Genomic DNA, 24,431 nt, shown 5'->3' with positions numbered 1-24,431 from the left:
AATACATGAACACAACAATCACCCTGTGAGGTGGGTGGGGCTGAGAGAGCTCTGGAAGAGCTGAGACTGACCCAAGGCCACCCAGCTGGGTTCAAGTGGAGGAGTGGGGAATCAAACTGAATAAGCCAAGGCTCCCTGACTGGTGCCCATCACCGAGTCAAACCACCACTCCATAAAGGTTAGTTGTCTAGTCAAACTGGCAGTGGCTCTGACCCTCCGTACCCATGGAAAACGCTTTCATTTGAATGAGGGCAGCCGATAACAATGACACAGTACAAAGGCACCACTCACTTTCTGAAAAGCGAAAAAAGGCACCCTGGAAAATAGGGATGGGCACCAGTTAGGGAGCTTTGGCTTATTCAGTTTGATTCCCCACTCCTCCACTTGAAGCCAGCTGGGTGACCTTGGGTCAGTTTCAGCTCTTCCAGGGCTCTCTCAGCCCCACCTACCCCACAGGGTTATTGTTGTGGGGATAACAACATACTTTGTAAACTGCTCTGAGTGGGCATTGTTGTCTTGAAGGACAGTATATAAACTGAATGTTATTATTCAGTCAAATGTCTCTGGCCCCATCCTCTTTCAAGCCAGAATTTGCAACCTTAAGGGCTAGAAACTTGTATGGGGAGGAATAATTTGTTCAAATAATTCTTGACTGAACAATAGCAACTGAACTTTAAAAGCTGGGATGGTATTCTTCACTCACTTCTGTCACTTGCACAAGTGACATCATGGCACGGGGTTGCCAGCTCCAGGTTGGGAAATTCCTGGAGATTTTGGGGAAGAGGTGGAGTCTGGGGAGGATTTGAGGAGGTAAGGGAGCTCAGCAGGATATAATGCCATAAAGTGCACCCTCCAATGCAGCCATTTTCTCCAGAAGTAGAAAAGAGTCAAGGAGCACTAACAAAATTAGTGGTAGGGTATAAGCTTTTGTGTGAGACAGCTCACTTCTTCAGATTTTCTCCAGGGAAACTGATCTCTGGCCTGGAGATCAGTTGTAATTCTGGGAGATTTTCAGCCACCACCCGGAAGCTGATAACATTAGGGTGGCCGGCTCCAGCTTGGGGGACTCCTGGAGATTTGAAGATGGTGCTTGGGAAGGAAGCTCAGTGCTGGTATGATGCCACAGAGTTCTCCCTCTGAAGCTACCATTTGGCCAGGGGAACTGATTTCTGCCATCTGGAGGAAAACTGGACATAGATCCAGAGGAGTCAGCCGTGTTAGTCTGTAGCTGCAAAATAGTAAAGAGTCCAGTAGCACCATTAAGACCGACCAGCTTTATTGCAGCATAAGCTTTCGAGAACCACAGCTCTCTTCGTCTGACGAAGAGGGCTGTGGTTTTAAAGGAGCTACTGGACTCTTTACTATTATGGAGAAAAACTAACTCTGGGAGAGCTCCAGGCTCCACCTGGCAGTTGGCAACCCGAAAAGGAAAACGTCTCTCTGGGTAAGAATTCAGCCTCCTACACGCACCGGCAGTTCCCTCCTCCCACCCAGAGGGGCCGCTGTGGAGGCGTCAGGAAGGCGCAGAGCGTCGTCGTTGTCAAGGCCAAGGTCGCGCCGCCGCCGCCGCGCGTGCGCGGAAGGGGAGGGCGGGGCGAAAGAAAGAAGAGTCTCCTGGCATCACGTGATCCCTCTCCCTTTCCGCCCACGCTCCGGGGATTGGCGGGGAGGCGACGGCATCACGTGACCCGGGGCTTATCCCGAGGGGGCGGGGGCAGGCCAGACCGAGGCTGGCTTCCGCTTCCGCCTGGCTGAGGGGGAAGAGGAGCGGCTGGGGTTGCTCGCGGAGGGCTCGGTCGAGGCGTCGCCAGGTAAGGCCGGGCGAGGAAGGCGGGTGGGCGGCAGGGAGGGCGCCTCGGTCGGGCCTCGCTCCCGGGCGCCGGCTGGGCGGCGGCGGCCCCTCCCTCGGGTCCCTTTCCAGCCACGCAGAGGCGCCTCGGCGCCCCCCAGGCCCCACTCTCCATGCCTCCCTCCCGTCCCCCGCTTTGTCTCCCCAGGGAGCGGGCTGAGGGCTCAGAGGCTGCCCAGGCCGAGCCTCCTTTCCGCAGAGGCCGAAAGGCTGGAATAGAAGGGCTGGCCCAAAGGGGGTTTGAGACTGCGTTGCCAACTCCAGCCTGGGCAATCCCCCTCCCCTTTTTTAAAACCTGTTTTGTGCTCCCACCTTTCTGGCCCAAGTGGTTTGTATTCTCCTTCTCTTCTCCATATTATTCTTCCAAAAACAACCCCGTGAGGTACGGAAAAGAGCAAGAGTCCAGCGGCACCTGTAAGACTAACAAAATTTGTGGCAGGGTAGCAGCTTTTGTAAGTCGCAGCTCACTTCTTCAGATACTGCAAGAGTCCAGTAGCACCTTTAAGGCTAACAAAATTTGTGGTAGGATATGAGCTTTCGTGAGCCACAGCTCACTTCTTCAGATACCTGGAGAAAAGAGCAAGAGTCCAGTAGTACCTATAAGACTAAATTTGTGGTAGGGTTTGAGCTTTTGTGAGCCACACCTCACTTCTTCAGATACCAGTAGAAAAGAGCAAGAGTCCAGGAGCACCTCTTAAGATTAACAAAATTTGTGGTAGGGTAGGAACTTTTGTGAGCCACAGCTCACTGCTTCAGATACCAGGAGAAAAACTCACTTCTTCAGTCCAGAGTCTTTATGCAGAGGTAACATGGGTTCTCATACATGGGTATCTGAAGAAGTATCCCTGCGAATAAGGAACTCGGAAGAGGGCATGAGGACCGACTTCAGCATCTGAGAAATTTGCCACTTCTCTACCCTTACATTCAGGATTCTTTACAATTCAAAAAAGCACTGGTGTTATGATACACACCACAGAAAATGAAAAAAGAGGTAGAGAGAGATGAGGAAACCCAAGTTCTTTTCTACTGCTACAGACACACGGCTAGCCATCTTGACTGTGAGGCGGGTTAGGTTGAGAATGTGTGACTGGCCCCAGGCTACCGAGACAGTTTCTGTGGCACAGGGTGTGAATTTGAGCCTGATGTCTTAAATCCTATTCTAACACACTGATCACCACACCAGACATAATAGCAGTGCACTTAATAATAATGGTACGTTGATATATCACCGTTGTAGACTGGTTGGTGCCCCACTCAGAGTGGTGAACAAGGTCAGTGTTATCAGTATCCCCACAATACTGCTGGGGCTGAGAGGAGTGGCTTGCCCAAGGCCACCTGCAAATCTCATGGCAGTATTGGAATCTGAACAGCAGAGTGCTGTTTGTTTGATGGAACAGTAGCACATCCTCCATATGTTATTGCTCAGGTCTGAAGATATATACCCCCCACACCTCATGGAGGCCATCCAATATTGCAACCACATAGAGTTCTAGAAACACTGATGAACATAGTATATACATTCTGCTGACACTGCTACATTCAATTGGGTGTAAGTACGAAAGAGCCATGGCAGCTGAAGAAAGGGGTGGAAGAGGGAAGACACCTGCAGCTTCTGCCTTAGAAGGGGCCTTTACATGTATACATTTAAGATACAGATTGCAAAGGGCAAATCTGTAGAAGACAAACAGCCTCATAAATGCTTTGCATGTAGGTCAGCACAAGTATAAATATCCCAGCACAACCAGCAAGCAGGTACTAGTACGGGAGAAAATAACACCCCTTTTCCCCATAGGACACTGTACAGGTTGCCTCCCCATTGTACGTGTTAACCCCTGTCTTATTTCTTAAGGCACATGAGTGTACATGGCACGCAGTAAGCCAAGTGCTTATTGCAAAAGTTAGAAGTGAAGAAATAGTGTCAAGGGAATTCTGAGCTTCCGGCTAAATGATAGGGTGTCCTTGTGTATTTTTTAAATTCTCTGTGAAGTCATGTAGGTTAAACTGCAATACGATTTTGTGGGATCCAGTCTCCAAAAAGCATCTTTTTTCTTCATGTTTTTGTCACCGAATACAGCCTGATTGTATAGCTTCTTGTGCAGGAATATGACATCATCACTGCTACTTTAAAAATAATTACCTACATTTTTCCATTCTGATAAGCTGTTTTCTTCCATCTGAAATGATTTTGTAAGGCGTGTTTGACTATCATCAAAAGCTGGTGTACACAGCTTTAAGTACCTTGTTAATCAGAAGAGTTATTGAGCAAAATAGTGCTAAGTGACTGCCAAGACTGAAATAATTTATGCCCCAGAGGAATTGGGGCAATTGAGCTTTGTGATGTATCAAATCACGTGGGATTTCAGCTGCCAGCCAATTAGCTAATGAGAAGAGTAAAAAAAGAAACTTTTAGTGGCTCATGGGTTGGTAGGTGTACCTAGCTGTTGCAAGACTGGAAAATGCATGGATTCCTAGCTGTGGCTGTTGAAAGACAGGCATATTTTGGTCTCAGCTGTGTAGTGGTGCACTTGCTCCTTACATTGTGGATGAGACTGCAGAATAATCTACAGTATTCTCTGAGTTAGTACAAATGCAGACTAGGAACTTGAGATCACTCCTATCTTGGATGGGGTTTATACGTGCCTCGAAACACCAGGTTCACAGGTTGGGAGGGCTCTTGGACACAGCAGTTAACCTTAAAAAAACAGATAGCTGCAGTGGTTGAGAGTGCTTTTGCCTAGTTTTGGTCGGTGCCTCAGCCATGCCCATTCCTGACTTAGTCACATCTAGGCACAATGATCCATATCGTAGTTATATTTAGACTGGACTACTGCAATGTGGTCTGCTTGGGGCTACCCTTTAAGAGAGATCAGAATGCAGCAACTATACTACTGGTCAGGGCCAGTTAGAAGGAGCATGTGACCCCAACATTACTGCAATTACACTGGCTACCAAAAACAATTCAAGGTTTTGTTTTTGGCTTTAAAACCCTGCCTGATTGGGACTGGGGTATCTGAAGGACTGACTTCTCCCTTATGTTCCTGCCCAGGAACTAAGATCACTGTCACATCAGCGAAAGAAGTTCACCTGGTGGGAACATGGGAGAAGGCCTTCTCAGTAGCAGTCCCATGGTTATGGAACAGGTATCTCCACGGAGGTGCGCCTGGCCCCCTCACTGCCGATCTTTAGGAGACATTTGAAGACATTTCTATTTAAGACTGCCAGTTTGGTGTAGTGGTTAAGAGCGGCAGGACTCTAATCTGGAGAGCCAGGTTTGATTGCCCACTCCTCCACTTGAAGCCAGCTGGGTGACCTTGGGTCAGTCACAACTTCTAGGAGCTCTCTCAGCCCACCCACCTCACAGGGTGATTGTCATGAGGATAAGAATAACATATTTTGTAAACTGCTCTGAGTGGGTGTTAAGTCATCCTGAAGGGCGGTATATAAATCGAATGTTGTTGTTGTTATTGATTAACTTTGTATACATGTTGATTGGCAGTCCTAAACTGTGGTTTTTAAACTTTGTCTTTATTCATTGAATTTATTATTTATGTTGTAAGTTGCCTTATGGTGCATGTGGCTTCCCTCGGTTGGTTAGCACTTTGGGTGCGTTCCAGCATATTAATCACAACAGATATTTATTTATTTATTTATTTATTACTTTCAACTTTTATTCCACCGTCCCTGCACAAGCAGGACCAGGGAGGATTACATTCAAGTAAAAAACATTTATAATAAAAGTTACGTCTTAAAACAGTTTAGAATTAATGGACAGCATTAACAGTACAGTATAAATTTAAAATATACAAGATAGCAGCAATCGGCAATTTAAAAACGGGATGGTGGGCGCCTCTAATAGGGAGGGAAATATTCACATCTTAATAAAATGCCCTCATAAATATTGGTGCAGGTTTTTTTCATAACGGGACTACATGTTGAGGGAAGCAGTGACAAGATTCTGAGACTCGATTCCTCTCACTTCTAGCAGAGAGAGGCTGCTGGCGCCATCGCATGATGTAGTGATATCACTCTGATGCGCATAGATGAAGCAGTGCATTCTCCCATGTACTCACTCACTTTAGCAGCAAGTTTCACTACGTTGTGAAATGTGGTTGCTGGGTGCCATGGAGTGAGCAAGGCTACAGCCCGGATGACATGGAGTCATACAGGAAGACTGAATGCACTCGCTTTTAAGAAACCCAGTGATCTCATTTCTTTATGGTAACGCAGGAATGCAATTTTATTTTTTGCTTTTTTAAAACTGGCTTTCTTAGAATTCTGTATCCCAGCATTGGGCTGTGTAAGAAATCCAGTCTCTTGCTTCCACCAACTTGCACTCTCTTGTTTCCATGGCCCATAATCCTTACCAGCCACCCCTTCCATTCCCAGCACCATACAGGATTCCCTGTCTTGAGGTACAAACAGAAATTCGGTTATCTCAGGCAGCTCTGCGGGTGGAGAGGACTTAACAGGTTAAAGATGTTTTTTAGTCTTTTTCCCTACTTACATAAAGAGAAGGGTTTTTTTGCTCATGGCAACATGGCTGGTTCCTTTCTCTGATTGTAGTTTCACTAGCTATGTACCTGAAACTATATACCAAAGAGTGTAACCAGCACAGTTCACTTTCTGGTTATCACACACATCTTGGGTAAATAAGATTGCTTGAATAGTTCAGTGGCTGCTTGGCTTGGTGGAGGAGAGTTTTCAGTGGTGGTCCTGAATGTGTAGAAATGGGCCGTAGTTTGTGGATTCAAGGTGGCCCTCCATCATCTAGCAGAGGGGTATAGGCAAGAGATGCAGTATGTCTACTGCTCTTCAACCAAATGTAAAAATAACTGGATAAGCCTCTTGAATAAGAGTAGGCCCAAACCGGTCATGTAATAAGGGCTGCCCCTCCTCTACACATCAAAGTCTCCAGGTCAGGATTGTCCTCTGGTCTGACGATGAGTGGGTCTTGGACTTGCTGCTGTTCCTCTGCCGTAGATTTTCCGAACCTCTGCCTTGTTCCCTCTTCCCTACTTGGCCGGGTCCGTGACCGATGCTCGGGCGTTTCTTTCCAGCTGCAAGCTTATCCCTTACAAAAAAAAAAAAATCAAAAGCTTGGAGGAAATTCATTTGTCACTTTCCTGTCCATGTCTCCCCCCCTCCCCATGTGTAGCAGGCTGACCTGTGTGTCTCTTGGATCATAGCTTGTCCCTGTCCTCTTAGCCAACAGCTGGTTTCAAAGTCCTTCCCTGTTCAAGATATGGGTGTGGCTCTGCTGTTAGGAAGGTTATCGAAATTCCAATTGCTGTGGGAGCTGTTCTATTTTTAGATGTTCTGCGTTGCTTAGCGTTGGGCGGTGTGGCTGGCATTTTTCTGGACTGATGAATTCAGCATGTTCTTTCCTGGAAACAAAACAGATAAAAGCATTCCACTCATCCCTACAAACACGCAATAGCGGGGAGGCCCTTAACGCTCTGTCAGGAAGTATCTTTTATCCAAAAGGCAGTCAAAAGTGTGCTAAACCTAGCTGCCAAATCCCACCTATTGATTAGTGCTGGCAATATTAATTGTTTGAAATATTTGTTCCCTTTCTGGTACCGTCATAAAAGCTTACAACGATAGCCAGTTTAAAACGCATCTTAAATCAGTGTAGAGAATAATAAAACAACAGAGTAAAGAGCAAGGTTATAGAAGCATTCACACGTAACACATTAAAAAGCAAGAGCCCAGTTCCATAACGGTGGCATAGAAGTTGGCCTTCACATAAGTCATGTTGAAAGCCCAGTGAAACCAAATTGTCATAACTGATCACCAAAAAACTAATAGGGCAGTGCTCAGGGCTGTATTGTTCATAAGGTGACTAGGCTGAAGCCTAGGGGCCCGGCAGGTTTGTTTTTTTTTTGCTGAGGCACTGTTACCTGCGCCCTAGGGCTCTAATGGTTAAAGGCACTTTATTCTCTGCGTCGTAGCAATATATGTACATATATATGTATACACACACACACACTTGTGGTGTCTTGCCTCATCGACTGAAGCTTGTCTTTTTAAAATCATAGATCCCCCCCTTACGTTTCCCGGCTGGGGTAGTGTGCTGTCTCTAGAGGTGTTTAGGAGACACTGCGAAGACACTCTGATTGCTAAGGCTTTTAATAGGGTATGGCGTTTAAAGAATTTGGCTGATGGTTCTAGCATTATAAAGCCAGTGGGTAAAGGAGGACCGATTGTAATTTTGAAAACACTGTGCTTGCGAAGGTTTTTAACCGAGTGTAGCATTTTTTTTTTAGAGAGGAGGGATTTTTATTACATTCTTGGTTTTAAATCTGAATTTGTAAGCCTCCTTGAGCTATGGGTATAAATATTTAATAAATAATGGGCTTTGAATATGACCTGGAAACCAACTGGGAGCCAGTGAAGGTATCTCAAAATGGGTACAGTGCAGGGTGGATAAAAATCAATGATTTTTTTTAAAAAAATCAAAAAAATCAGTTTTTTTTATTTAAATCGGATTTTTTTTATTTAAATCGGATTTTTTTATTTAAATCGGATTTTTTGAAATAAAATGCTTTTTGAGAAAAATATATTACCATCCAAAGGTTATTCCATCATGAAATAAAGATTAGTTTTTAATTATGTAGAATAAGGTTGTATATGTTTAATTTTTTTGGTAAATAAATTCCATTAATCCATTCACAATGTCATGCTCTTCCAGAGGTTTTTGTAAGATTATTGGGCAGTTTCTCTGCCTACAAGATATTATCACAGATGCTTGGTTTTGCCGTTCTCAAAACTGAATTTGTGTCAGCTCAGCAGAGATCACATGCCTCTTCTTCACAGCAAAAATGTTATAACATGAACAGAGTTGAGAAAAAGACCTTAATCCTGTTGTTCTACAAACCTACGAAGACAGAATCAACCCCTCCAGTGCTAAGTTTCAAGAAGTTCAGTGAATAGAAACAATCTTTTTCTGATTGTTTGGAGTGGAATAGATCTGCACAAGAAGAAACTAAGTGTGAGGAGGGAGGGGCAAGCAGCACAAAATGAAAGTGAAACTTTTTGAGCACAATACTGCACAAGTCTTTGGATCTTTTGTGTGTATGACCTGAGGTTTATCACATTCTTTCCTTGGAGGGAAAAAGCTATAATGGCAGCAGGCCGTAAAAGAGACCCGGTTTGGGAATACTTTAATGAAGTTCCTTTACCTGTCGGTAAGGCAGGCATCTACTTGCATATTAAAGTTATACCAGCAAGAATTAGTCTTTATGTAGAAAACTATGATTTAAATCAAGCCTTAATGACTAGTGATTTAAATCGTGATTTAAATCGTGATTTAAATCAGTTTGATTTAAATCAAATCCACCCTGGTACAGTGTGCTCATAAGAGCATAAGAAGAGCCCTGCCGAATCAGGCCAGTGGTCCATCTGTTTCATGCAGCAGCCAAACCATTGCTCCGGAGGGCTGACAGACGGGGCACAGAGGCCAACGCCTTCCCCTGCTGCTGCTCTCCGGCACTGGCATTCACAGGTGTGTTGCCTCAGGATATGGCTAGTCGCCACTGATGGACCTTTCCTCCATGAATCCATCTCTGTGTGTGTTATGTGCCTCTGACCTATGGCGACCCTATGAACGAAATACCTCCATGCCCTCCTAGAAGGGGAGGTGAAACTGACAGAGCCTTTGGGAAGTGAAGGGGAAATGAACAAACCAGCTGAGGAGCCATCTTTGCTGGCTCTGTAAAGAGGGGAAATTGACAAAGCCTTCTGATCTCTTTCAAAACTCAGCTTCCTGGTTAACATTGCGACTCCCTTCACTTGTGCATCCTCATGTAATTCATCCCTTGTAGCTTAGCTTTCGGTCTTCAGCTGCAAAAAAGTGTGCCTTTTTGAGGTGGCTGTGCTTAGAGCCCCCCAGATTCTGGTTGAAGTCCCCTACTCTTCCATTAAACTTGCTGGCTGCTTCAGGGCCAGTTGCTCTTTTTTTGGGAAGAGCAGGGCCAGTTGCTCTTTTTTTTGATGGGGAAGAGAGAACCATATATGCCCTGACCCCTGTGGAGGAGTCAGGGCATATATGGGGTGGATAAGATAACAATGTCCTCAGTAGAAGATTGGAGAGATGCTAGTAAATGGGGTTCATCAAACCTCCACGAATGATGCAGTCCAAAATTTAGAATTACATTTCTTTTTTTCTCCGTTTTCAGGAAAATGTCAGCTGCTGACGAATTCTCGGTAAGTTGTCTGATCTGATTGCCCCAAATGCATTGCTCTAAACAGTCAATTTAGGATTGTAATAAAAGTAATTCAGATGTTGTCTGTGGGATCTCAGCTTTACAGCCTGATCTTGTGCAAAGTTAATGTTAAGGGGGGAGGAGCCATAGCTCAGTGGTGGAGCATCTGTTTAGCATGCAGAAGGTCGCAGGTTCAATTCCTGGCATCTCCAGGTAAAAGGCTCAGGTGGGAGGTGATGTGAAAGACCTCATCTGGGAATCAATGGGCTTAGACTGGAGTAACTGTAAGGCAGCTGCATAAGTGGGGGAGGAAGCCCTGTGCAGCTTTTGACACAACACTATCTCCAGCCATTGATGGCAGCTCAACAGGGGCTTCCAAATACTCCCTCTTTTTAGTGTGGGTTTCTGCAGTCTGAGGCATGGTAGTGGCCAACAATCTGGTAGACCCTGCTGCAGGGCTAGAGGTCTGCATTTGGCTGGATAGATTGCAGGTTCTGTTACGCCTGGGACACCGTAATAGATAATTGTGATGACAGAGAGCTGGGCGTGTTCTGGTTTTAAGGTTGCTCTATTCCCCCTTTGACTTCTGCTCAGAGAGCCTGTGTCGTCTGTTGCGGAGTGTGTTGTCTGGAATTGGATGCTTTCCACTCAGGCGAGCCCCGTGTCTTGCATCAGCAGAAAGCCCCTAATGCCTGAAAGACCACTTCTGCAACGGAGAACAGAACCATTCAGGCAGAAAGCATAAGCCCTTGAGAATATGCTGGACCACGGTATAAATACTGAAAAATATTAGAACATAATGTTGAGTGTGACGGTGGGCGATCATTTTTTTAATTCCATCAAAATTCACCTGGAGTCATCTTTTATTTCTGCAAAGATGGATAGGTGGGCATGTAAAAAAGTGATGTTGCAGGTAGGAATGTTGTTCAATGACTTCTGTGATTGTGGTAGCTCCAGAAAAGTGCTGCCTTAATCACAGAAATTATTGCCAAATGTGCCCCATGTCATGTGTGCCCCCGATAAGAGGCTGCGTGGAGAATATTGCTTCAAGATCCGCAACAAAGATATTGAAACAGAGTCTAGATAACCTTTGTCGGCCGAGGAAATAATTCAGTGTCAATGGATACAGCGCTTAGCTGTGATGGAGTCTCATTGGCGTTTGTTTGTTTGTTTGTTCCCTCCCTCAAGCTGGCGGATGCTCTACCCGATAACTCCACTGGCAAGAACGCCACCTTGGGCACCACGAAACCTGTCCAACAGCCTGGCCAGCCGCCACAAGCCTGGCCTGCTTCCAATCCCTGGAGCAGCCCCCCAACTGCTCCACCCGCCGCCCCGTCCGGATTACCTCCCAGCACGTCCGCCTCCACTGTGCCGTTTGGGCCGCCGCCAACCGGAATGTATCCTTCCCTGCCCCCTGGAGCTCCGACTCCTTTCCCCCCTCCTCCTCCTGGATCCACTTGCCCCCCTCCTGGAGCTCCGTACCCACCCCCAGGGCCTGTCCCACCAGGACAGTATCCTCCCCCCAACATGCCCTTCCCAGAGCTTCCAAGGCCGTACGGAGGGCCAGCGGAGCCAGCAGCTCCCCCCGCTGCCGTGGGACCATGGGGATCCATGCCTGCTGGAGGTTGGGGCCCCACGGTAGGGGGCCAGTATCCCACTCCTAGTATGCCATATCCACCCCCGGGGCCATATTCCACTCCTACCCAGACACCAGGGGCTGCACCCACAGTTCCATGGGGAGCGGTCCCGCCAGGGCCGTGGGGGCCTTCGCCACCGGCCCCGTTCCCCCCACCCACTGGATCCTACCCGGCTCCTGGACTGTACCCAACTCCACCCAACCCTTACCAAGTGCCACCTGCGCCTGCCGGGGCTCCGTCCATGCCTGGTGGACCTCATGTGAGTATTTTGACTTCTCTCTGTAGTAAACAGACATGCTGTTAAATATATCTGCAGCAAGAGAGCCATGACATGGCACAGTCTTGCCGTCTCTTAAGGTGACTTAATTTATAGTCTGCCTTTCTCACCAAGACTCAGTGCAATCGGAGCAATCTAATACAGTTAACAGTGTGATAAAATTGTGTAATCCACCTTGAGTCCCAGTGAGAAAGGCACATGGTTACAAAATTAAGAAACACACTAAAAACATTACACAACAAACAGTGGAACAGTGTGATACAGACAAGCATTGAAACAAAACTGCCCCTTAACTGTTGTGGCCTCCCCTTTAAGAAGATGGTAGCCAGAGCAGACGCATAACCTGGAGCTCCGTGTTTTTATCTCTATTTCATAACTTCCTTGCTTTAACTGAGCTTTCCAGGCACATAATTCTGGCTGCATGCTATTGGGGGTAACCTTAGTAGCTGGCTAGACAGCTGTGTGTGGACTGTGAATATTTTATCGGCAAATTAGCTTCATATGCAGTTGCAGCTTCCTTCCCAAGACTTGAAATAGTTTTAACCTTTTAATCTTTTTAGCTTTTCCCTTTGCCAGAGATTTTTAAGACTTCTTACCTTTGCTGCCTCAGTTGGAACTGTTTTTTTCAACTGTTGTGGCCGCCTGCGCTCCAGGAAGAAGCAGCTTCCTGTGGCAGGAGGAAAGTCTTGCTCCATGTACATGATTATATTTCAGTTCATGTGTGAGAATGTTCCTGTGGGGAGATGTCTTATGTCCAGGATTAATGCCAAGTGAGCAGCCCTGGCTCTGCACTCTGTGCAGGCACAGAGTCTATAAGGAACTCTTTACCGGTCAGCAAGAGCAAAAGAGAGAAGAGAAGCAAGTGTGTATGAATCACGCCCCCAGGGCTGAGCCATTCACAGTGCCATAGAAATGCAGATGGGCCTGGCCATAGAAGGACAATGGGGAGTTATGCTTAAGCCCTGGTCATGCTAAGCTATAGAGCTTCAGGGGGGTAAACTGAAGAAGGGACATCCTTGCATACAGGAAGAGAGGGAGAGACTGCTGGTGGTGGGCGGGCTAAGGCAGAATATAAGTCCACTGAGCACACATCTTAAAAGACACGTCTCATGGCCATTTTGAACAGCGAGGGAGAAGAATCCATCTTGACTCCAGTCCTGAACGGATGCTGGGGAGCTCCGTTTCCCCAAAGTTCCTGTCTCCTTTACCAGGACGGTCTCTAATTGGCCCTGTGGTTTAGAAAGTCGCGTTACTGTATTTACCCGAAAGAAAGATGATTCAGAATGTAAGGTGGTCATTCTTTAAAAATGTAAAGCCCCGCAAGCAGCTGTAGCCAACCCGGGTGGCTGAGCAATAAGCATGTTTTGCACACTCGCAATCCCATGTTAAACTGTAAGGTGAGCCCCTGAAACAACATGTGCGAATTGGTCCTAAGTGGTGCCCTGGTTAGTGTGTTGGACTAGGAATCTGGAAGAAACAAGTTGAAATCGTCAATCTGCCAGGGCGGCTTGCTGGGTGACCTTGGGCCAGTCACATACTCCTCGCTTAACCTGCTTCACAAGGTTGTTTTGAAGATAAAAATGGAGACGAGGAGAACCATGTAGGCTGCTCTGGGTCCCCATTGGAGTGAATGGCAGGGTATAAATGAAGTGAAGATAAAATAGAATCTGTTAACTGCCTAGGTGGCCTTGAAGGCAGAAAGGCAGGGTATAATGTTGTTAATAATAATAACAACAACAACATTTGATTTATATACCACCCTTCAGGACGACTTATCACCCTCTGAGAGCGGTTTACAAAGTATGTCATTATTATCCCCACAACAACCACCCCTGTGAGGTGGGTGGGGCTGAGAGAGCTCTGAGAAGCTGTGACTGACCCAAGGTCACCCAGCTGGCTTCAAGCAGAGGAGTGAGGATTAGATTTAAGTCCTCCAGATTAGAGTCCTATGGCTCTTAACCACTACACCAAACTGGCTGTAAATAAATGGTGCGGGGGGGGGGCCTATGCGTCCTAACCTCAGTTCCTTGGCGGAAGGGCAGGATAAGAATGCGATTGACAGATGGAGCAGTCCACTCTTTTGTCCACAATCCTGCTTGCCCCATCACGTGCGCACGCTTTATCTTGGTGCTGTAGGAACTGACCTTTTAAATCCTGCCTTTTGCAGCCTTACCGCTGAGCTGGAGGTGGGCTAACGAAGTCTTCTCCGCCCGCACCCACTATTTACGGACATTTTAAAAGAAACATTTGTTTGGTAACCTTTTTGGAGTCTCGAAGAACACGCTCACCTCCTGCCGTGGCCATCGGAGGTGCGAAGGGGCACTCTGCGTCCGCCAAACTCTTCTGCTGGTGAAACAACCTTCTCATCGGTCAAGGTGAACGGGGATAAGCAAGCAAACTGCCCCAGCGCCGCTGTCCTTACTCAGCAAAGAAGCCCACCTTAGAGTTCCTTGGAAGCCGCTCGGTAAATAAGGAGCATTGTGGAATTGAGCCCGGGTTTGTTTGTGTTTTTTGCTTCCCCCCCCCCTCCTGTCACCCTGACTGCTTTATGTACTGAACTGTATGGCGGTCACCAGACCTGACAGTCCGCCCTCCACGGCTGCGTTCAGCTTATTCAAGTCATTTCTATGAATCCAGCGTCTTTGGGAGGAGTTCCTGAAGAAGTGTGCTTGACACGCCGCAGTAATTCAGCAAATTAAAGAGAAGAAAATAGATGAAATCACGGGAGGGGGAGGACACGCTTTGCATCATCCAGCTCCGTTTTTTACTAGTTGGGGTGGGAGGGGAATTATTATGAAGATGGATTTGGGTGTTTGCTACCCGGTTGAGACATACAGTATAGTGCGAGGCAGACGGGGAGTCACAGAGGCGGTCAGAATGTATAATTGAGATGACCTCTCTCAACTGAGATCATGGTTTCCTTAAAGATAAATGGATGTTTTTTTCTTCTGAAATGGCCTGTTTTAAATCTAGACTAACGTTCTCTGTGCTTTAAGCTTGACTGGTGAGCCCTGAATTTTTATTGCCTGTAAATTGACGTTTGTATTCAAATGTAGAGGGGGTGAGGGTCCAGAAGCATCCTTTCTTGCCGAGGAGCCCAGAACCTCACCATATTGCAGTCCTGTTGTGAAAAGTAGCCGTTGTCATGTCAGAGTGCCACAAAATGTGGATTCTGTCTTCTTTTGACCTTGGTGAGTTCTGAACTTTGCAAAATCTAATCTGGCATAAATTGAGTGAGTAGAGAACACGAGGCTACCTTATATAGGAGGGGTCCCCAGCTCGGTGCCCGTGGGCGCCATGGTTCCCACCAACACCTTTCCTGGCGGCCACTCAGTGTTTTTAGAAAGTGTGTAGGGCTACGGGGGCTTTTGCCCGGCAGGGCTTCTAATTGGCCATTGGAAATCTGACGGGCTGTGCAGATTTTTTAAAAAGCTGTTTTAGTAAGCGCTGCCACTACAGCTCAAGGATCTTCATTGCATTGCTGTGTGCGGTTATTTTAAAAGGCACCCTGGTAAACAGAGCTTCTCCCTGAAATGTTGAAGAGTGACTGTTAGAGTTACGCATAACCTCAATCCTTGACATGTTGTGGTTGGCGCCACCTGCTGCAGCAGCCCTTTTGTAGTTTCGCCCACCACCTGGTGTCCGAATTCCAAAGGTGCCTGCAGGCTTGAAGGGGTTAGGGACTCTTTGTTATACCAAACCAGACCTTTGGTCCAAGGTCAGCGTTGTCTTCACAGATCGGTAGTGGCTCTCAGGGTCACAGGCTGAGGTCTTTCCCATCACACACTGCCTGGTCCTTTTAAGCGGAGAGGCTGTGAATTGAACTGGCAGCCTTTTGCATGCCAAGCAGAGGTCCCGCTTCTGAGCCTCGGCCCCTTCCCCACCTAGAGATCTCTCTGGGTTTGGCTTATAGGGGAACCATCATTCTGTTGGAATCTCCGGTCTGTTCTCAGGTGGCTTCAATTTAACTGAGTCAAACATGCAAGGCAAACCTTTGGGGGCCACTGCGGCACCCAACTGCTGCCTCGCCTGCATGCCTTTTTTGCTCGCTTTCGAGTTCACTGGGAGGCTGAACTAAACACATCCTTCGATGGCATTAAGAGCTATACGTGTTCTCAGGAGAGGCGGCCTAGGTTATTTTTCAGCCTTGCAAACGAGTCCACAGGTTAGTAGCCCAGTGCCATGCGAACAGCCTGAAAAGTGAAGGGGGAAAACGAGAACAGAATTGTTACTCTGTAAAGACACTTCAGTCTGGTTGCCTGGAGGAGATTTGTAGTCGTCTGGGCAAGTGGCACCTTTAGGAAATCCCTTTGCAGGGGGAAACCCCTGAGAATAAACATTCATGTTTCTGGGAATTAGTGGATTAATTTAATTAGAATGGCAGGGCCAGTATGCCACAAACGTACCTTTCTTAGGAGCTGCAGAAGTTCTGGTTTGTATAAAGCTTAGAATGGCTCCAGGAAATTACTCTTTATAGTGGGACAGGGGAGGGAGAATAAGCATCCAGTGAACAAAGGACCTTTGGGCTTTGTTGGTTTTTGTGTAGGTTTTAAACATGCTGTTGTGTGTCTGTTGCATGCCGTTTGCACGTCTCCTGTCACAGTTGGGCCTCTCTTGTGGGGGGAGTATTGCATTTCCCCAGCATTTTAAAAAACACATTTTCAGGGGACCTGAGAAATTGCCGTTCTTCCTGCCAGTTGCAGTCATGCTAGCCATGAATGTGTTGAGGGGTGGTGTCTTGCAGGTGTCACAGAGAACACAACTCTTCTCTCTGATCCCCCTCCCTCTATACAAGAGGAGGTGCAAGACGAATCTCTGGCTCCTGCTGTCTCTAAACCGTATGGTTTAGTTTTCAGATCAAATTCCTTGGAAGCTGTGCTCTTCTTCCTCTGCTGGGAGACCATGCATAGGTCTACTGCCTGTTACCCCTTATGTGGAAGCTAAAGTGTAAGACCATAAGAACGGCACTGCTGGATCAGAACAAAGGTCCGTGTAGCCCAGCATCCTGTTTCTTGCAGTAGCTAGTCAGATGACACAGAGAAGCCACCGACTCGGCCTACTTGCAACAGCCCTCCCAATGCTGACAGCCCCTCAGCCTCTGCCAAGTGGGTGTTCTGCCTCTGTGCCTGGAAGCCCCCATCCAGCCTTGACTAATAGCCAGTGGCAGACCTCTCCTCCATAAAGCTCCGCAACTCCCTGTTAAACCCATGTAAGCTAATGGCCATCACTGCATCTTGAGGCAGTGAGTACCACAAGTCAACTGCCCATCGTGTGAACGAGCAGACAATAAAAAGGGTCTGGTTGGAATCAGCTGGCCATCAGGTTCGTAGCGTGGCCCAGAGTTCTGGCTCTGGGGGAGAAGGAGAAAACATCCTATCCACTTCCACTGTGCCGGGCATCGTTTTATAAACACCAGTACCTTGTCCCTGCTCAGTTGCCATTTTTTCCCTAAGCTAAAAAGCCCAAGACGTTTTAGCCTTGCCTTCGTAGAGCTCAAACCCCGGGATAGTTTCACTTGCCCTTTTTTGCATTTCCTCCAGCTCTTCATTGTCCTTTTTGAGCTGTGGGGGCCAGAACTGCACGCAGTTACGTAGTCTATAATAGGAAATACTTTTGTCATGCGTTGACTGTAGAAAGGCCCTAAGAATCACTCCAGGATAAATCCAAGCCACTTGGGCACGTATTTGTCTAGTTGGTCCCATTAGATTGTTAGGCGGGCAGGAGGGGTAAGAGAGGGAGAGAGAATGTAAAAGGATGCATCTTTTTCAGCTAACTTGGGCTGATGTCAGTCTGTGCAAGCTTTTGAGATTCATGATGCTTTCGTGGGGCAGAAGAGTTCTGTTAAATCTGAAGTGTGGTATACTCTAAGTCGGCCTAGTAGGATACCCTTGTTAACTCTCTTTGTGTCTCCTAGTTATAAAAAATACTGCTTTTGTGGGTTCTAAAGAACACCGTACATTTTGAGAAGGCTGCAGCGGAGTTCCTGCAGAATCTCATGGAAGAGGCCTGTCTTTTTAAATGACAGTTGGCAGGCGTCCACAGCATCATCCGTGGACAGGCTGCCACAGAGGTGCTGGAAGTGGCAGGAATATTGGAAGCTTAAGGCGCTGCTGGCTGTTTGCTCACCAGCTCATTCAATAAGAGGCAAAACCATCCTAAGCCCCAGAGGAGCTGCGTGGAGGCTGTAGCATGCGCTAGGTGGCATTCTTTGGGCCTCAGGCATGGCAGACTTAGGGAAGCCACTGCTTTGTATGTTGCAAATAAGATATTTCACCAAGAGGTTTTAATGCAGGGCTGCACGGACTCGGCAGTGCTGTGCCAAGAAAAGCCAGGGGTTTTTTTTACCTGTATTTTTTCTATTTTGGCATAAATCTGGAGTGGCTTGCCGTAAGCGTAGGCAGGCAGCTTTGAAGCCTCCCCGGCTCTTGCCGCTGCAAATCTTGTCCCCCTGCCTCAGCGTCTGAAAATTCTAGAGGTCTTGCATGTGTGCTTATTCTTTAAAACGGGTGAGATTTCCAAGCCGGATCTCGCACCCTGTACTTAGTCCTGAACCTTTTCTCTCATGGAATTGCTGCACACCCAACATCTTGTCTACAGAGGCCTTTGTCCGTTAAGTGACTTGGGTCACACCTTTCGGATACAGGAAACCCCCAGCAGGTTAACTGAGAACAGTCATTTCCATTTCTGTTCTGGCTGTCCATTAAAGATAACAGGAAGGACTACAGCTAGTTGAAATATATATTTAATGTGCTTGGCGCTTCTTGGAAACTCTATCCAAAAACACTTCAGATATGGAGCAGATTTGTCATTGGAAAACTGGGCTAAAAGGTCAGCTTTGGTACTGTTGTATATTGCCCCCTTGACATCACGAGAACAACTTAAATTTCCTTCCCCTTCCAACCTGGCCCTTTAGAGGCAAAAGGCTCCCGCCATCTTTTTAAAAAAAGCGAGTTGTTGTTTAATGCTGTGTAGTAAAACTCTTTGAACCTTCCGTCCTGCGGTGTGAGCAACTTTGGGCTCAGTGTTTGTTATGCAATGGACTGTGTGTTGTTCCTTGTGAGTATAAAACTGCTGAGAAGTCGGGGGTTATTTTTTGACTTGTGCTTCTGAGATGGACATTAGCTGCCTTTGTTTACAACATGGAAATTAAGCAATCACACTTCTGAAGTATAGACCGTGGGTGGTATCTTGCTGCTCCGTGAACGGCGCTGCCTTCCTCCCCTTTGTGGAAGATCCTCCTGCGCCGGAGGCAGGCGCCTTGCCCTGGAGGAAGGCGGCGCCAGAAACGGCACAGAGTGGCCGGATGCGACTCCATATCACCTGCTGCTCTGATTTTTTTTTTTGTTTCTTTTTAGATGACAAAATATTTGCCGTATGATGGTAGTGAAGAGGCTTTAAATACAGGATTTGATATTTTTTTGAAAATGCTGTCACTTTTTGTATACAATTAGACATTAAACGTATTTTCAAGATGACTGTTCAGTACTGGGTTTTTTTACGCACGAATTCTTCACAACCGTTGCCCATCCTGCAAAATGGCTCTTGATTCTAGATTACTGGGGAACTGGGAGAATCCTGGGAACTGTAGCTGTGGTAAGAACTCTTAAAAGAGATCCTTACTACCCTTCTACCTCACAGGACCATAATTCGTGGGTTTCCCAGAAGAAGAGGACATGACATTTAAGCTGATGTTATACCGAAATGCCAAAATGTCCTTGACCACATAGTCAGAAGACCCCGAGATCAGGTGCACGTCACCGAGTGACTAACTTCTATCCATAATAATGTCCTAATCAGGGTGGATAAAAATCAATGATTTTTTTTTAAATCAAAAAAATCAGATTGTTTTGATTTAAACCGGATTGTTCTGATTTAAATCGGATTTTTTAAATAAAATGTGTTTTGAGGAAAAATGTATCTAAAGAGTTTTCTCTTTAAGATACATTATAGTCCAAAGGTTATTTATCATGAAATAAGGATTCGTTTTTAATTATGTAGCATGAGGCTGTATATTCATGCAATGCTTAAATTTTTTGGTAAAAGAATTCCATTAATCCATTCACAATGTCATGCTCTTTCAGAGGTTTCTATAAGATTATTGGGCAGTTTTTCTATCTAGAAGATAATTATCACAGATGCTTGGTGGTTTTACAGTTCTCAAAACTGTGAATTTGTGTCTTCAAAGATCACATCTCTTCACAGCAAAAAGGTTATAAAATAAACATACACAGTTGAGAAAAAGACCTTAATCCCATTGTTCCTTTGCAAATCTACATACACAAAATCAACCCCTTACCTCTTAATAGGGTTGCCAGCTCCAAGTTGGGAAATTCCTGGAGATCTGGAGGGTGAAACCTGGAGAAAGTGGGGTTCGGGGAGGGGAAAGACCTTGGCATGGCATAATTCCATAGAGTCCACCCCCAAAGTAGCCATTTTCTCCAGGTGAACTGATCTCTGTGGCTTGGAGACCAGTTGTAATTCCGGGAGATCTCCAGCCACTACCTGGAGGCTGGCAACCATACCTCTTAAGTGCTAAGTTTCAAAAAATTCAATGAACACAATATTGTTGGGAATAGAATAGATCTAAACAAGAAGCTAAGTGTGAGGAGGGGAGAGGCAAGCAGTAAAAATGAAAGTGAAACTTTATTATTTATTTAATATATTTATTTATTCAATTTATATACCGCCCATCCCCAGGGGCTCTGGGCGGTGAACAGTTAAAATCGATAAAAACAAAAACTAAAATCAGTATACAAATAATAAAACAAATTAACAAGGTGCAGTGGTGGGTTTGAGCTGAATACTTCACAACTCTTTGGATCTTTATGTGTACAGCCTGTATAAGTTTATCATATTATTCTTTCCCTGTATAACCAAATCAGTAATTTTTTGATATAACTGTAAAACTAATCTGAAAAGTTGTTATTCTAAAAATGAAACCTTCATCTGGTTGTAGATATTAAGATTATGCCAGACAGAATGAGTCTTTATGTAGAAAACCATGATTTAAATCAAGTCTTACGGACTAGTGATTTAAATCGATTTGATTTAAATCAGATCCACCTAAATTAACCTCGCTCACGTGCTAGCTTTTGGAATGTAGAAGAATGCTGCAAGTAGCCAGGTGAGTGCAAAGTAAAATCCTCTCCCATGAGCCACCCACAGAGGATCATGAACTTTTCTGGATTTCAAAATGTTCTGCTGGATTTTAGAATTCCAAACACACCTTCTGTTGAGGCTTGTTGGAAGCTTGGAACACTGAAGCTCAGTCGGGTGGACCATTTTAATGCCCCCCTTTTTGTGGGCATTTGGGGCCATATTCAGCAGCTAATGATCGAACCATTGTTTAGGCTAAATCTCCACTTCCCAAAGAACACCTCACTTCAAAAGCTTGGTGCAAAAGATGAAGTCCAAGGCGTGGGCTCCTTCATGTATTGGATCCGTCACAATTTGAGAGCCAGAGAAGCCAAAGATCCAGAGGAGTTAGCCGTGTTAGTCTGCAGTAGCAAAATAGCAAAGAGTCCAGTAGCACCTTTAAGACTAACCAACCTTATTGTAGCATAAGCTTTCGAGAGCCACAGCTCTCTTTGTCAGAAGCATCTGATGAAGAGAGCTGTGGCTCTCGAAAGCTTATGCTACGGAGAAGCCAAAGAAGCTTTAAAATCCTGGGCCAGACCTGGGGAGGAGCATTCAGCATGGATGTTGAACAGTCTTGGTGTCCCAGTACCACATCGCAAACAGCTCTACCAACTCCGAAAGGGTTTTACAATTCATTGCATATTTTAAAAAAATCATTGCATGTTCTTTGTGTTTGCAGTTTCCTTTATTCCAGCAGGGCTAACTACAACCTCTATTTCAGAAGTTGCTGAATTTAGGGATTCTTCAACTGGAGGGAAATGACCTAGGCAAAGCCTGCTGGTGGGGTTTTGTCCTCCTCATTGGGCAATACAACTCCATGTGGCTTCCATCACCTCTTCACCTAGTGGCTGGCTAGCCAGCGGTACAAGGGCAAGGGCAGCTGTGCAGCACAACTCTTGCTCATCTGCCCAGGGCAGAACTGCTGGGGTGAGGCAGCGGGTGACTGGGCAAGTGCAGCATCTCTCCGTTGCTCCCCCCTCCCTAGTACTTGACAGTGGCCGTGCTGCATGGCCAAGTAGTACGGTGGACCCCCCCCCCCGACTGCTAGGGCCTCTAGGGTCTCTGCCCCTCACTGTCACCTCTCTCACACTATCACCTATCCAGCACTGTCGCTGCTGTGGCGGCGGTGCCAGAGAAGGCAGCCTCTGCCAGGGCAACTGCAAGGTGGGTGGCTGCCTCTCTCCCCAGAGCAGGGCCCAGTGCCGCTGTGCCCCCTTGCCCTGTAGCTAAGTCCATGGGGTGCCATTGAATATTTGGGAGGGCTTAAAAAGCTCTCTCCATCCCCCGCCCCACACAGGCAGGCTCAAGGCGGATTACAGCATACAAATAAGTACAATAGATAAAAACAGTAAAATCATAGAATCACAAGATCCAATCCAAGTTCAGCGGCATAAAACATAGACCCACAACATAATTCTCAGTGTTCCGGGATGGAATTCCCTTCACCCCTGCAACCATAGAGGAGAGGAGAAGGGGTGGAGACGTGAGTTAATGCTCAGTCGGTCACTACTTGCGTGTAGGGGCAAATGGTCATATTGCCCCCTGTTGGTAGGAGACGGGCCGCGAGGCTAATTTGGTGGATCTGAAATGCCGGCCTCAACCAAATGCCTGGCGGAACATCTCCGTCTTACAGGCCCGCTGGAAAGACACAAGTGGCTACTGTTGGAAACTGAATACTGAACTGGGTGGACGTTCAGTCCGATCCAGCAAGCCTGCTGTTGGGAAGTTGATGATGTGAGCTGAAGAGTTCCAGGTTCAGATTTCACCATAGCCACGACCTCGCTAGGTGCCCTTATGCTGAGAGAGCTGCTTGCTTCATCCGTACCCTGAGCAGCGATAGCAGAGTCTCCTACCCATACTGTCCAGCCTGCCAGTTCAGATCTGCCTCTCAAGCCCTGCTCTTTGTGCACCTGCCTTCAGAGATGAAGCAGTGGCAACCACAAACAGGGCCTTTTCAGTAGTGGCTCCTCGCTTGTGGAATGCCCTTCCCCTTGAGGCTTACCTGCTGCCTATATTGCTTTCTTTCAGGTGTGAGGCCACAACATTTCTGTTCACCCAGGCTTTTAACTAAGGGGCTGATATTTTTAAATGCTTATTTTTAAGCTGCTCTGTTTTTATATTGGGTTAGCTTTTTTTTATGCTGAACTTTAGTATATTTTATTTTTTTTGCTTTATTTTTATTTTATAAGTAGCCTCTTGCAGGTTCCTACAGAGGTGGCCTAACATTTTTCTAAATAAATGTTACTGTAAGAATAGCAGAGCACGTAGGATGTGTTCAAGGGAGTCTTTCTCAACCTTTTCTCCACATTGTTTTGCATCTGTGCAGTTTCCAAGTCCTACCAGAAGAGGGCGCTGAGGAATTGGCTTGGCATTTCAAATTTCAACACCTCAAATAACCTAGTTTGGAAAAACTGTCTAAGCTAGCTGCCCCCTTGAGACAGTGAGTTCCACAGTTAATTGTCATAGATACGGAAGAGTTAGCCGTGTTAGTCTGCAGTAGCAAAATAGCGAAGAGTCCGGTAGCGCCTTTTAAGACGAACCAACTTTATTGTAGCATAAGCTTTCGAGAGCCACATGCAGGGCTTTTTTTCAGGGGGAATGCGGGGGAACGGAGTTCCGGAACCTCTTGAAAATGGTCACATGGCTGGTGGCCCCACCCCCTGATCTCCAGACAAAGGGGAGTTTAGATCGCCCTCCGCGCCGCTCAGCGGCGCGGAGGGCAATCTAAACTCCCCTTTGTCTGGAGATCAGGGGGCGGGGCCACCAGCCATGTGACCATTTTCTCTGAGGGCAACCCACTGAGTTCCACCACCTCTTTTCCCAGAAAAAAAACCCTGGCCACATGCATCTGACAAAGAGAGCTGTGGCTCTCGAAAGCTTATGCTACAATAAAGTTGGTTCGTCTTAAAGGCGCTACCGGACTCTTTGCTATTTTGATACAGTTAATTGTGTGTTGAATGAAGAAGTGCTTCCTTTTGTAAATCTAGATCTTAAGGCCAGTTAGACTCTGTCCAAACTACTTAGCAAATGGGAATATACAGTCAACCTCAGGTGTGTGTGTGTGAGAGAGAGAGAGAGAGAGAGAGAAGAGAAAGCGCAATTCATGCTGCCCTGAGCGCCTTAGAGGAGGGGCATAATAAAAATGTAGAATTGGATCCAAATCTCCATCAGCGGAGCAAAGCTCACAGAAAAAGACTCCCCCCGCCCCCACTGCAGTTTGCCAGGCTGTCTGAGATTCTGTCAAGGGATTCTCTCAATAGGAACCCGGCAAAGTCAGGGCTCTGAAGTGGGAGAAGGAAATCAACGAGAATTGCTTCTTCCCTTGC

The 24,431-nt window shown here is 46.5% G+C and overlaps 1 protein-coding gene across 1 annotated transcript; it reads left to right on the top strand.

The window, feature by feature from the left end:
* Nucleotides 1-1,735: 1,735 nt before the first annotated feature.
* On the top strand, nucleotides 1,736-19,442 carry MAPK1IP1L (mitogen-activated protein kinase 1 interacting protein 1 like). The gene is made up of 4 exons (XM_054971005.1): nucleotides 1,736-1,811; nucleotides 10,027-10,054; nucleotides 11,242-11,949; nucleotides 14,135-19,442. The coding sequence occupies exons 2-4, from the start codon at nucleotides 10,031-10,033 to the stop codon at nucleotides 14,144-14,146; spliced, it is 744 nt and encodes a 247-aa protein (XP_054826980.1). The 5' UTR covers nucleotides 1,736-1,811; nucleotides 10,027-10,030; the 3' UTR covers nucleotides 14,147-19,442.
* The last annotated feature ends 4,989 nt before the right edge of the window (nucleotides 19,443-24,431 follow it).

This window comes from Eublepharis macularius, chromosome 2, assembly GCF_028583425.1.
Source record: "Eublepharis macularius isolate TG4126 chromosome 2, MPM_Emac_v1.0, whole genome shotgun sequence".
Classification (NCBI taxonomy): Eukaryota; Metazoa; Chordata; class Lepidosauria; order Squamata; family Eublepharidae; genus Eublepharis; species Eublepharis macularius.
The sequence above is the reverse complement of the archived record's forward strand: the minus strand, read 5'-3'. Positions and strand labels throughout refer to the sequence as shown.

Bases quoted from the DNA above. Each gene is read 5' to 3' on its own strand.
- MAPK1IP1L (XM_054971005.1), top strand. From the start codon at position 10,031: ATGTCAGCTGCTGACGAATTCTCG. The intron at 10,055-11,241 runs GTAAGTTGTCTG...CCCTCCCTCAAG, and splicing joins CAGCTGCTGACGAATTCTCG to CTGGCGGATGCTCTACCCGA.